Consider the following 12,500-nt stretch of genomic DNA (forward strand, 5'->3'; position numbering starts at 1 on the left):
TTAATACAGCCATTAAATCCCATCAATTAATACAGCCATTGAATCCCATCCGCTAATACAGCCATTAAATCCCATCCACTAATACAGCCATTAAATCCCATCAATTAATACAGCCATTAAATCCCATCAATTAATACAGCCATTAAATCCCATCAATTAATACAGCCATTAAATCCCATCCGCTAATACAGCCATTAAATCACACACAGACGTGCACCTCTAACTCCAGTCTGTGTCAGAGAATTCTGTATTTGACATGAATAAACAGCAGGACAACCGGGACAACTGCTTATCAGTACTGTGCTACAATTATCAGCCAATCAGCCTATCAGCCCAGTCTATTTACAAATAGTGTACGGATAAACATGGGTAACAGATAAACCATGGCATGCCACATTAATAGATAAAAACAATGAATACTTATTATCTATAATTATGCATTAATATTAATTATTAATTATAATCCATTCAAAGCAGGATCATCTGTGCTTGTGTAGTTATATCTTATAGTTACACAAAAGATTATAAAAAACTATGAATAACCAATAAACATTTCATAAAGGGTCAGGTATGTGTCAAGTATATGTGTGAAGAGAATGTATTACAAAACTAATACTCTAATCAGAGAAGCACACACACACACACACACCAGATGAAAGGGAGAGAGGGAGAGAGAGGGAGTGTGTGTGTGTGTGTGTGTGTGTTTAATGGGGAAACCCAAAGATGCTGAGCAGAGAAAAGATCTTTTGTGCATTCTAGGGCTTAAAGAGAGAAATTCACCACTCCCCCAACAGAGTGCTCTGCTAAAGAATGACCAAACAAAACGGGCAAGAGATTAAAAGATTTTCCAGTGCAGTCCGCTGGAGGTTAGGACAGTGTTGGTCATTATGGAAAATGAATTGGATAGTGGAGAATTCTCCCGTCGGAGGGCGGACATGTGCAGACATGCCCCTCAGCCGCCCTCGGCTGCAGACAGATCTCAGCAAAGTCGGCCAATGCCCAGCGGGTGTTTGACCCTTCCTCTCTCATCCTGTGCAGTTTAATGCCCTCGAGTGCATGCTCGTCTGTCTGAGTGTGAACTGTGCCCCCCTGTGTGTATTGACACACTCCAGAGTGCATAAACACACTCCGCAGGGCACCTCACCGTCACTCAGCCAACAGGAGTGTACTTAAATGCACTTGTATTAGCGAACTCGACTTTGTATTAGCGTCTCAGCGTATTTCAGCGTGTAACAGTGTTCTGTGATGTGTGCAGTGTGTTAATGCACCAAAGCACATGCCTGTGTCAAAGAGGGTGCAGGCGTAGAGAGCCATATTACAGTAAAATCAATGACAGTGAGTCTCAAAGACAAATATCAAAACCTTTACTTTTAAAAACAATAATAACACCTCCATCAACTCCATTACAACCAACAACCACAGCACATCCATCAACAGCATTACAAACAACAATGTCAACACCTCCACTAACACCGTCCCAACCAAGAACAACAACCAACAATGTCAACACCTCCACTAACACAATCACAACCAACATTCAACACCTCCACTAACACCATCACAACCAACAATTTCAACACCTCCACTAGCACCGTCCCAACCAACATTCAACACCTCCACTAACACCATCACAACCAAGAACAACAAACAACAATTTCAACACCATCACAACCAACATTTATAACAACTACAACCAACAATATTACAAACAATAATTATAACATCCCCACTAACACCATCACAACCAACAACTACAACACCTCCACCATCACCACCATTACCAGTTACACCGTTACCAGTGCTGGTTGATGAGCATATGGTGGTACGGGGAGCGGATGAGGCGTTAGCTCCGGTTAGACTGACACATTCAGCGACAAGGCGAGCATGAGGGCACTGGTCCAGACTGGAGTACAAACACGCCTCTCCAGAGAGGAAAATCATGCATGATTCATACACCGCAGTGCAAACAGACACCTGAAACACAGAATCCAGGGTCAGGATTACGGTGTTTTAATGCACTGACAGGACCTGCCAAAGGGTCTGAAGCAGAGCAGAACACACAGGAAGTGATGAAAGGCAGCATGTGCCCAGCGCAGCACACCTTTGTTTGGTTTCCCACAATCATGATTTCTGCCCCAACTCACCGGGGTGCGAGAGACAGAGAACAAAGGATCTGTGTTTAAGGGAAAACACACACACACACACACACACACACACACACACTGTAGAAGCTTCTGACAAAGAGTGTGTGTGTGTGTGTGTGTGTGTGTGTGTGTGGTTTAAGGAGAGTCAGAGGTCAAAAGGCTCTATACTGGGAGAATGTAAACTCTTTTCCCAAATAAGACCATTTTCTCTGCTCTTTCTCCAACTACTACCATCAAACAGATGATCTGGAAATCTAAATAAGATGAGCGAATTACAGGGAGCAAACAAGGAACACTCACAGTGTCAGAGTACAGGTCACAGGGCTGATTCATGTCAGTCAAACCTCATTTACTACTCACAACTTCTCATGACTGGAATAGTCTGTAATGGAGTCTATTTATGACACCACTTATGTTCATATATCTTAATCTGTATGTGTCTAGTACACACACACACACACACTCACACACACACAAACGCAGTGAAGTGGTTTGCACTGTATTCCCTCCATTTTCCAACTCTTTTCTTGCCCTTTGGAGCTCAACACACGTTCCCCACAGTTCCAGGTTAAATACTCAATGCAGCACTGCCCTCTAGTGGCAAACTGGGATATTCTGCATTTCTGTCAAACTAAAGCCAGTGACCAGGCCCAGCTCAAGGGCTAAAGATCTATTTAGGGTTAGTATGAGTGTGTCAAGAATGCGTTTAGAGTCTGTGTGTGTGTTACTTGTACATGTGGGAGTGTGTGTGTGTTCAGGTACATGGTGCATATTTAGGTAGAAATCCCGTGTAGACATGGTTTACCCATAACGTGTGCTTAGCATTCCACCCAGTGAGGATCCAGTGATCATTCCAATGCCAAAGCAAAGCCCCAGTTTGGCCAGACCATCAGCACGCTTCTCCTCGGTAGACAAGTCTGTCACAACCATCTGGGCCCCTGGGCACAAAAAACACATGTCAACTCTTAAAGCTATATCACACAAACACACACACACACACATACACAAAAAAAAACACCCATCACACACACACACACACCAACATCCATCACACACACAAACACACACACACACACATACACAAAAAAAAACACCCATCACACACACACACACACCGACACCCATCACACACACAAACAAACACACATACACAGAAACACATTCACATACACAGTATTTCCATGTCATGACCTGTCTGTGTGAGGATATCAGAACTTCCTGCGGACGATGCACTTTCAGTGCAGTCTAAAGATGTAGGATTAGGGTTAGGATTAGTGTGGGGGTACGGGAGCTGTGTTACCTGGTAAAACATGCATGAAGACAGCAGGCAGCTTGTGAATAAAGAGCATGAGAGCACTGTCTGTCATGGCTAACAGAAGGAAATAGACGACAGAGGCCATACAGGACAGAGACAGGGCCGCTCGCGCTCCAAACAGGTCCGCAAACCTGCCAACGACAATACACACACACACACACACACACACACACACACACATGCACACATGCACACACACGCACACACAACATATTGGTATTTCCATAGTATGTAAGTGTCATGAATTGTTTAATCTGGTAAAAGAGTTTATTCTGCAGTTCTTTACATGGTTATGAACGTGTATTTACTGTGATTTTAGATATTCGGAGTAAATCTTCGAGCTGATAAGAGGCTTATTCAGTATTCCCTGGATGTTGCCAGCGATTCATAACCTAATTACTGTAAAGCGCTTTTGACTCATATGGACAACACTAAAGCACAGTGGTTCTTTATGAGACTGATAAGTGAAACAAATCTCACATTTTCTCACCTGCCAAATATGGGGCCGCCCAACAACTGTATTACGCCGACAGTGGTTTGCAGATAACCAAACCAAAGCGTATCAAAACCAAGTCTCTTCGCCAAGTACTGTTTTAAAGCAGAGGGAATGAACAACGATAACAACGTCATTTAAATCTCTAACCGTATACGATACTGTAGGGCTTTAAAATCCAGTGTTCAATGCTATTCACATTCATTGCATCTGTCAGTAAAGATCAGCGGTTAGATTTTTCAGAACAGTAAACATCACTGATTTTTTCTCACTCCTTTACTGTACAGAGTGTTTGCTTGTGTTGGTAAATGTAATCTCTGTGTTCCCTAAAGTATGTTGTTTACAGGTGTAATCTGGAGGCTACATCTGTTTTTTACAATAGAGGTGAGAGGGTAAGTGCGGAGTGATGTGAAGTGAAGATTTACCGGCGTTATGGAGAACTGCAGGAAAAGCCATGTAATGTCCAAAGCGGCGATAACGTAGGTAACGTAGATCACTCTCTGCGCTTTCACGGCAGCCGGTGACTCCATCCTCAATCCGTGATGTCGACTATATTCAGATTACACAAACTGTTTAAAATCTGGAGGCAGATTGTAACTGCACATAAATCTATACCGCCAAAAAAAAAGGTTTGTCATGAGACAACAGAACACGCACCCCTGGCTCCTTTTGGATTAGTGTACTGTTCATTCAATTCTGAGCCTGATAACCTAAAATTGATCTGTAAAACTGAACTCTGCGATTTAGTCGTTAACCCCCTGAATTCGCTCAGTCACTGACAACGCTCGAAGTGACAAGGCACGAAATGTAAGGGAGAGGTTAAAACCCGCGATGTTAGTGTTGAACTATAGGCTATCTAATGCACTTCAACCCCAATCTAACACTCAGTGTGATCAGTTACAATCTTCCGAGGTAGGTTATTTTGAACCGTGTCAGTTTCACACTCACCTTTATAATATTCCTGTTCCTGGGGAGATATTACAGGTTACTCGAACGGGAAGTGTTTTCCGTAGTAATCCGGTAGAATACCAGATGCATTTTGTGACGCTTGACTGGAGTTAGTGTACTTTGTTCCAGTCGTCTCACGATGTGCTTTCAGTCGTCGTATGACATTAAGTACAAAGTCTTTCGCCCTTTTTTGGCAAAAGTATTTCTGTTTAACTGCTTTTCATCATCTTGTCATTTTTTATAATCCAAGAAAGACCTCCCACTTCGTGTAGTTGCAAGCACCGGGGGCGTGTCTAATGTAGATTACAAAATGTAGTGTTTATACAACCGTGTTCATGTTCGGTGTGAAACAGAAAGCGGAGAATTTCTGAAAGAGCCACGTGACGACAGTGACCCCTTACGATGACAGTTAAGCATTTTAAGACTCCTTGTTTCGCTGAAGCTGACGGGGCGTAGCTATAAAGGCCATATAATTTTCTTTTTCAAACTTCTCAACGAAAAAAGTAATTCTAGGTGATTCCAACAGTATGCTTAACCACATGAAGCTTACAGGTCATTATTCTACAGCAGGGTTGCTCAAAGTGGGTGTCGTGACGTCAGTCCAGGGGTGCCGCGGAAGACTTTGATAATTCACTAGTGTCACTTATAAAGTTATTTTACATCACTTTAAACGATAAATACAACTTATTTTCAGTCAGTTCTAACCGAAACGGATATTCTCTCAAGTTTTCCCTACAACATATCTCGGACAAAAAAAATTACAGACACTTATTTTCTGTTCATACCGTAGGCCTACCGAGTTTTCTAAAAGTCGTGTTTAAAATTTGCCCATGAAATATGTTTAAATTGTATGAAAAAGGTGGCATAAATATAAAGAGCTGAGAGTGAAAAGTAAAAATATAATTTAGGGGTGCCCTGGATGAAAAAAATATATATGTACAGGGCTGCCGTGTGCCCGAAAAGGCTGAGAACCACTGTTCTACAGTTTCCTCGTCTTGTCGGCTGCGGCTTTACTGCAGCAAAAGAACAACAAAACAGGCTACCGCTGCGTACTTCTGGTTCTCACAAGAGCGTTTTTTTGACTATGTCTAAAAATTAAGGTTTTATTCAGACGTTAAAGCAATGTCTTCAAAGCATTGGCCATCCACCGGATCGTTCGTTATACATCTTTCCTGTCTGGTAGAGCGGTGTTCGGTGTTTGCTATCATTTAATGTTGAACCATTAAGGTCAAAGTCTTGGCCTGGGAATTCAATTTCAGCTCATTTACAACTGGCGTCGTTAAAAAAAAAAAAAGAACTAAAAAGTGAAGGTCCCGGTGTGCAACAATCATGCACAGTTAACTGTCACTGAGACTTAAATATTATTCATTCTCCTTCTTCATATTCACACATGGCCAGCTCCAGGAGACAGTCTTTTTGATCAAATGAAACCCTGTATGTCAACCGTCATTTTTCATAGTCTGTGTCTAATAACAGTCCAGAGCCAGCCTCCATCATTTGTGTAAACACTGTCCTAAATGACCCCCGGAATTTAGTTAAATATACAGCTTAAATGACTGTAATGAAACATGGTTCTAAATAATTAGGAAACACAGACATGGATTTAATTATGGAGCAATTCACTCCACTTTTAATTTTTTAACTAAGCCTGTCTCAGTGGATCAACCAAATTTCATGCCTTTTCCCCTCAGACAGTAAACAACGTAAAAACCTCAGACAAAATCACTGCTAACCAAGGCATCTACAATATATATTACGCAATAAATACATAAATAAATAAATAAATTCATCACTGATGATGTCACAAATGCAAGTACAATTATTCTTGTCATTGTCATTTTTTGTTTGTTTGTTTGTTTTTTAACAATGATTTAATGTGACAGATGTATCACAGTTTGTCATGGTAATGTAGCAGTGGCATACAGGGAAAAGCTGGAAACATTATGAGCACATAAATATATAACAGAATGATTTGCTTTAAACTCTGAGACTGACTAACTGATCCTTTGTCTTAACCAATGGGTTTTCCATTTCTCAAGGTAACAAGTGCCACGTACCTAATCTCATAAAAAGACGTCAAAGATCTGACGTCTAAGCCACGACATGTTACATTCGCTGACTTTTATCAACAGCCCAAGTTAAACCCTGGGAAATGTTTTTCATATGACCTTGTTGCATTTTTACACTGAAATGACATCCACAAGATCATGCTGAAATGAAAATAATCACTGAGATAGGAGAAATAGCGACCTCCAGTGGACAGACTGTAGACTTGCGGATACGACGTATATTCATGTTTAGATGCAAAGCCACGCCAGACGTTGAGGTCTGAGTGCTGAGAGCAGGTAGGCGCCCTGCAGTGGCTCAGAGTGTTCAGTGTTTGCTCTGCCCAGCCTTCAGTGGAGAGAGAACACAGCCGTGTTTGCTCTCCCTCCCTGCCACTTACACATCTGATTCGAGGAGATTACAACTGTTTGATTAGGTTTCATTTGAGGGCAAACATCTGAAAACACCATGAATTTGTTGCTAGGCCGTATGAATAAATTCCGACAAAGTAAAATCAAGAGGTTACGCAAAGCAGATTCATTTTTCTCTTTTTCATTTTTTAAACTCATCCTCAAACAAAAGAGGAAGTGAACAGTCTTAAAATAAGCTAAAACAGTGCTGCTATAGAGACGGACATACGTACATGGAAATGAAAGTAAGGGTATTTCTGCTGTACTATTTTAATACAACCTTCTGCCTTCCTCTAAAGTGAACAATTCAATTCCCAACCATCAACACTCTAAATCATATTATTTAATATTAATATTATTTAACTCATTTCAAAGTGCATAGTGCATAGTGCATAAGCACAAGATGTGTGTGTGTGTGTGTGTGTGTGTGTGTATGTGTCTCATGTGGATATGTAATTGTTGGGGAGTTGTGTGTGTGATTGTGTGTGTGTGCGTGTGTGAGTGATGGTGTGTGTGTGTGTTGTGTATGAGTATGTGTCTGTGAGTGAGCGTGTGCGTTTGTGTATGTGTGTGTGTGTGTGTGTGTGTGTGTATGTGTCTCATGTGGATATATGTAATTGTTGAGGAGCTGTGTGTATGAGTTTGTGTGATTGTGTGAGAGTGTTTGTGTGTGTGTGTGTGTGCCTCTCGTGGGCATGTAATTGTTGAGGTTTGTATGTAACTGTTGAGTTGTGTGTATGAGTGTGTGTCTGTGAGTGAGTGTGTGTGTGTGTGAGTGATGATGTGTGTGTGTGTGTGTGTGTGTGTATGTGTCTGTGAGTGTGTGTGTGTGTGTGTGTGTGTGTGTGTGTGTGTGTGTGTGTGTGAGTGATGGTGTGTGTGTGTATGTGTCTGTGAGTGATGGTGTGTGTGTGTGTGTGAGTGATGGTGTGTGTGTGTATGCGTCTGTGAGTGAGTGTGTGTGTGTGTGTGTGTGTGTGTGTGTGCGAGTCTCATGTGGACATGTAACTGATGAGTAGTTGAAGGAGCAGAATGATGAAGATGATAAGGCAGTTGCGGCTGGACACCATCCTGTGGTCGGAGTGATCACTCACATACAGCTGCTGACTCAGCACGGACAGGCTCCTGGAACACAGCACACACACACACACATACACACACACACACATACACACACACACACACACACACACACACACATACACACACACACACACACACACACACACGGATTAGTCCTTGCCTCTGTGTACCGTGCCCTGACACAGATGTGAGTGGTTTTAGTCTTTACCTCTGTGTGAGCTGCTGCCTCCTCTGAATGTTCAGGATGGACAGATGAAGATCAGTGAAGACCTCCTCCTGCTGACTGCACCTCACACACTGACCCTGAGATCCTGGATAAACCACACACACACACACACACACACACACACAGAAGACACGATGTGAAGTGAGAGTTCACTTGAGTGTGAGGAAGAGCAAGGTGAATTTCAGGACATTACAGTTAGTCATGCCTGTGAGAACAGGGGGTTTATGCAGTGGTTCAGAGCTGCTGATCTCCATAGTCTGGCCACAGCTTGACACATGTTGGCTTGACCTCCTGTACTTGCCCTGGGGCTTGGCCTACAAACATACATATACACACAAATGCACACACACACACACACACACACACAAACATCATTTAGTCTGACTCACATGGAGAACTTACATACACTCTGGACTGTGTAATGGGGGGTATTATGTCAGTGAATGTTGATTACCTGCTGTGGGCTGAAGGACTGGCTGCTGAGAACTGGCTGTGTTTTTGTATTCACGCTGTTTCTCACACACTGCAGGGCGCTGACATCTGCATCACACTGCTTACTCCTGAATACACACACACGCACACAGACACACAGACACAGCTACATAAACACACAGTCTGTAACCACATAAACTGTTTTTTTTTTTAAAACAGATTTATGTTAATGAGACTATGAGAGGTCATTATAAGGTTTGAAGCATGACTGCCAATCAGATCTGCGACACAACGAAAAACTAGAAAACAAATGTAACATAATTAAGCTGTACTGTGCATGTTTGTAGATCCACTGGTTGGTGACTGGATCCAGTCTGAAGAAATGAGGTGTCCACGGATCATCACCCCTCACTCTCATATCCCAGCGCTGAGTTTCCTCAACCACATATCGTTCCTGCACCGCACGCCTCTGGTCCCCTGACAGAACAGCATCTGACACGTGTCTCCACAGCCTGTAAGGCACAATGATCAATTAACCTGTAGTAACTAATGCGTTCTAATCAAGGATTAATGCGTTTGTATGCACTTGGCCTGGGCTGCTAACACTATTTTTCTGTACTAATGTTATCTCTCTAAGAGACTGACTTGCATAGATGTCTCACCTCTGACTCAAACAGAGGCATGACTTACCTCTCTGACTCAAACAGAGGCATGACTTACCTCTCTGACTCTAACAGAGGCATGACTTACCTCTCTGACTCTAACAGAGGCATGACTTACCTCGCTGACTCAAACAGAGACACAACTTACCTCTCTGATTCTAACAGAGACACAACTTACCTCTCTGACTCTAACAGAGACATGACTTACCTCTTTGACTCTAACAGAGGCATGACTTACCTCTCTGACTCTAACAGAGGCATGACTTACCTCTCTGACTCTAACAGAGACACAACTTACCTCTCTGACTCTAACAGAGACATGACTTACCTCTCTGACTCTAACAGAGGCATGACTTACCTCTCTGACTCTAACAGAGGCATGACTTACCTCGCTGACTCAAACAGAGACACAACTTACCTCTCTGACTCTAACAGAGACACAACTTACCTCTCTGACTCTAACAGAGACATGACTTACCTCTTTGACTCTAACAGAGACATGACTTACCTCTCTGACTCTAACAGAGGCATGACTTACCTGTCTGACTCTAACAGAGGCATGACTTACCTGTCTGACTCTAACAGAGGCATGACTTACCTCTCTGACTCTAACAGAGACACGACCTACCTCTCTGACTCTAACAGAGTCATGACTTACCTGTCTGACTCTAACAGAGACACAACTTACCTCTCTGACTCTAACAGAGACATGACTCACCTCTCTGACTCTAACAGAGACATGACTTACCTCACTGACTCTAACAGAGGCATGACTTACCTCTCTGATTCTAACAGAGGCACGACTTACCTGTCTGACTCTAACAGAGGCATGACTTACCTCGCTGACTCTAATGGTCCCTGCTGATCTGGCAAAATGACTCGTCTCTTCAGCCTCTGTCTCCGTCCCTGTGGTGTCGAATTCCACAACATCTCCCTCTTCCCTGTACCTCTCTCACACAGGAAAATCTCTTTGTCCTGCAAAACACATATAAAACACAGGGGAATATCTGCACACACGTACATACACACAGCAGAACCCGAAATACAAGTTTTTGGTTTTTTCTAATGAACAGCCTGATAATTGAGTCACTTTCGTTTAAATCTGGATGAGAAGTTTGAAGTTCTTCTTAAGCTGTTAGTAAGATCAGTGCTCAGACTGTGACTTGCACCTAAAGTCAGCTCAGACTTCGTTAATTAACCAGGTAACAATTCCTTTGTATAAATGGAATGATTCTAAAACTGCCCTTTGAAAGATGTTGCCTCCTTCGTTATCTCTCTGTTCGACTCATCATCACTGTACACATGGACCTGACTGTGGTGTGTTTGTGAGGTTTGTAAAGAAACCATGCTGAGGACCATTATAGCATAGAAGTAGGCGTCTTACCCAGTGACCCTCCACTGTGGCCAGCAGCTGGTCTCCAATGCAGATTGTTCCTGAGACCTGGTTCTTTTGACTGGACGAGCCAAACACAGGCTGTGAGAAAAAACAACAATACTAAGAGAAAAACGCACTAAGCATGGCAATTTCTTCCAAAATAACTCACAATGTATCATCCATACCTTTAGTTTAAATTCCACTTCTGCCATACACTTTGTCTTTTCACAGTCTATGGTTATTTTTCCTCCAAGTTCCGTGGTCATTTTACCGTAGAAAAGCCCTGGGGATTGAGAAATGAGAGCTGTAAACACTAGACGGAAAGTGGGTTCTTTGTCTTTTATACTCACGTCATAACTTCAGGGGAAAGACACTGAGGATTATTGTCTCATCAACTATGGCACACAGCTCCCATCTGGCCACGCAGGAGAGAAGTGAAATTTAGGAGTAAATGTTTAGGGTGAACGTCTACAGTGGTTGTAGGGGGGAGTAATGTTTGAGGTGAAGGGTGTAGGAGTGGGGTGGAGGTTCAGGTGTTAGGTCAGTACCTTTACAGTGGCTGTAGGGGAGAGTAATGTTTGATGTGAAGGGTGTAGGAGGGGGGTGGAGGTTCAGGTGTTAGGTCAGTACCTTTACAGTGGCTGTAGGGGAGAGTAATGTTTGATGTGAAGGGTGTAGGAGTGGGGTGGAGGTTCAGGTGTTAGGTCAGTACCTTTACAGTGGCTGTAGGGGAGAGTAAAGATGTACTCTTCCCCATGAGAGAGGAAAAGCAGCGTTACTCTTCCGTCCAGTATTTCTGACAGAGAGTTACCTGCCAGAACCATAAAAAACCACATTAAGACCCTCTTCTATTTTACATCACACTTTTTGACACTTTCCATTTTCTCGCCCTCAGTAATGCTGCAGTCGCTTTTACACACATACGCTCCGGACACTGTCTTTGGACGTTTTTTAACGGAGAACATTCTCTGTGCTGTTGCAGTGACATAATTACCTCACACTGTACTGAACAGAAATGACTGCGGTCAGATGGTTTCAGGGTTTTGTAAAGTTTGGGTTTTGTATGGTCTAAAACTAGGGTTTAGACCCATTATAGCATAGCACGGTTCAGACCCACCATAATACTTGGATTTGGGAAGAATGTTGCCAGTTATGCAGAAGCCATCTTTCTTGTTCCACACATAAAAGGCAGATACTGGGGGCTGGTAAGATACCTGACAGTAAAAGAGAGAAAGAGAGAGAGGGAGGGAGGGAGTGAGAGTGAGAAACAGGGAGGTAGACAGATGGAGACAGAGGCAGAGAGATGGAGCGGAGGAGCAGAGAGAGAGAGAGGGAGAGAGAGAGAGAGAGAGAGAGGGAGAGCAAA

General features: G+C 42.9%; 2 protein-coding genes across 3 annotated transcripts in view; both read right to left on the bottom strand.

Annotated features, from left to right (window-relative positions):
- Positions 1 to 5,106, bottom strand: part of slc67a1 (solute carrier family 67 member 1) — an 11,382-nt gene extending 6,276 nt beyond the window's left edge. The window contains exons 1-5 of one of the 2 annotated variants that reach the window (XM_030794483.1): positions 4,901 to 5,106; positions 4,378 to 4,501; positions 3,950 to 4,047; positions 3,445 to 3,590; positions 2,950 to 3,082 (exon numbers count right to left, since the gene is read on the bottom strand). In XM_030794483.1, the coding sequence (XP_030650343.1) occupies positions 2,950 to 3,082; positions 3,445 to 3,590; positions 3,950 to 4,047; positions 4,378 to 4,482 (482 nt within the window). In that variant the 5' untranslated portion in view covers positions 4,483 to 4,501; positions 4,901 to 5,106. Of the gene's footprint in view, positions 1 to 2,949; positions 3,083 to 3,444; positions 3,591 to 3,949; positions 4,048 to 4,377; positions 4,502 to 4,900 lie in introns of those variants that run through there. The other variant, XM_030794484.1, reaches the window with a different exon arrangement.
- A 3,242-nt stretch (positions 5,107 to 8,348) lies between these two features.
- Positions 8,349 to 12,500, bottom strand: part of LOC115829339 (oxysterol-binding protein-related protein 5-like) — a 12,988-nt gene continuing 8,836 nt past the window's right edge. The window contains exons 13-21 of the mRNA XM_030793428.1: positions 12,252 to 12,348; positions 11,847 to 11,945; positions 11,320 to 11,417; positions 11,144 to 11,233; positions 10,598 to 10,734; positions 9,430 to 9,609; positions 9,120 to 9,225; positions 8,819 to 8,979; positions 8,349 to 8,481 (exon numbers count right to left, since the gene is read on the bottom strand). Of these exons, the coding sequence (XP_030649288.1) occupies positions 8,349 to 8,481; positions 8,819 to 8,979; positions 9,120 to 9,225; positions 9,430 to 9,609; positions 10,598 to 10,734; positions 11,144 to 11,233; positions 11,320 to 11,417; positions 11,847 to 11,945; positions 12,252 to 12,348 (1,101 nt within the window). The remainder of the gene's footprint in view (positions 8,482 to 8,818; positions 8,980 to 9,119; positions 9,226 to 9,429; positions 9,610 to 10,597; positions 10,735 to 11,143; positions 11,234 to 11,319; positions 11,418 to 11,846; positions 11,946 to 12,251; positions 12,349 to 12,500) is intronic.

This window comes from Chanos chanos, chromosome 2 (genome assembly GCF_902362185.1).
Source record: "Chanos chanos chromosome 2, fChaCha1.1, whole genome shotgun sequence".
NCBI lineage: Eukaryota > Metazoa > Chordata > Actinopteri > Gonorynchiformes > Chanidae > Chanos > Chanos chanos.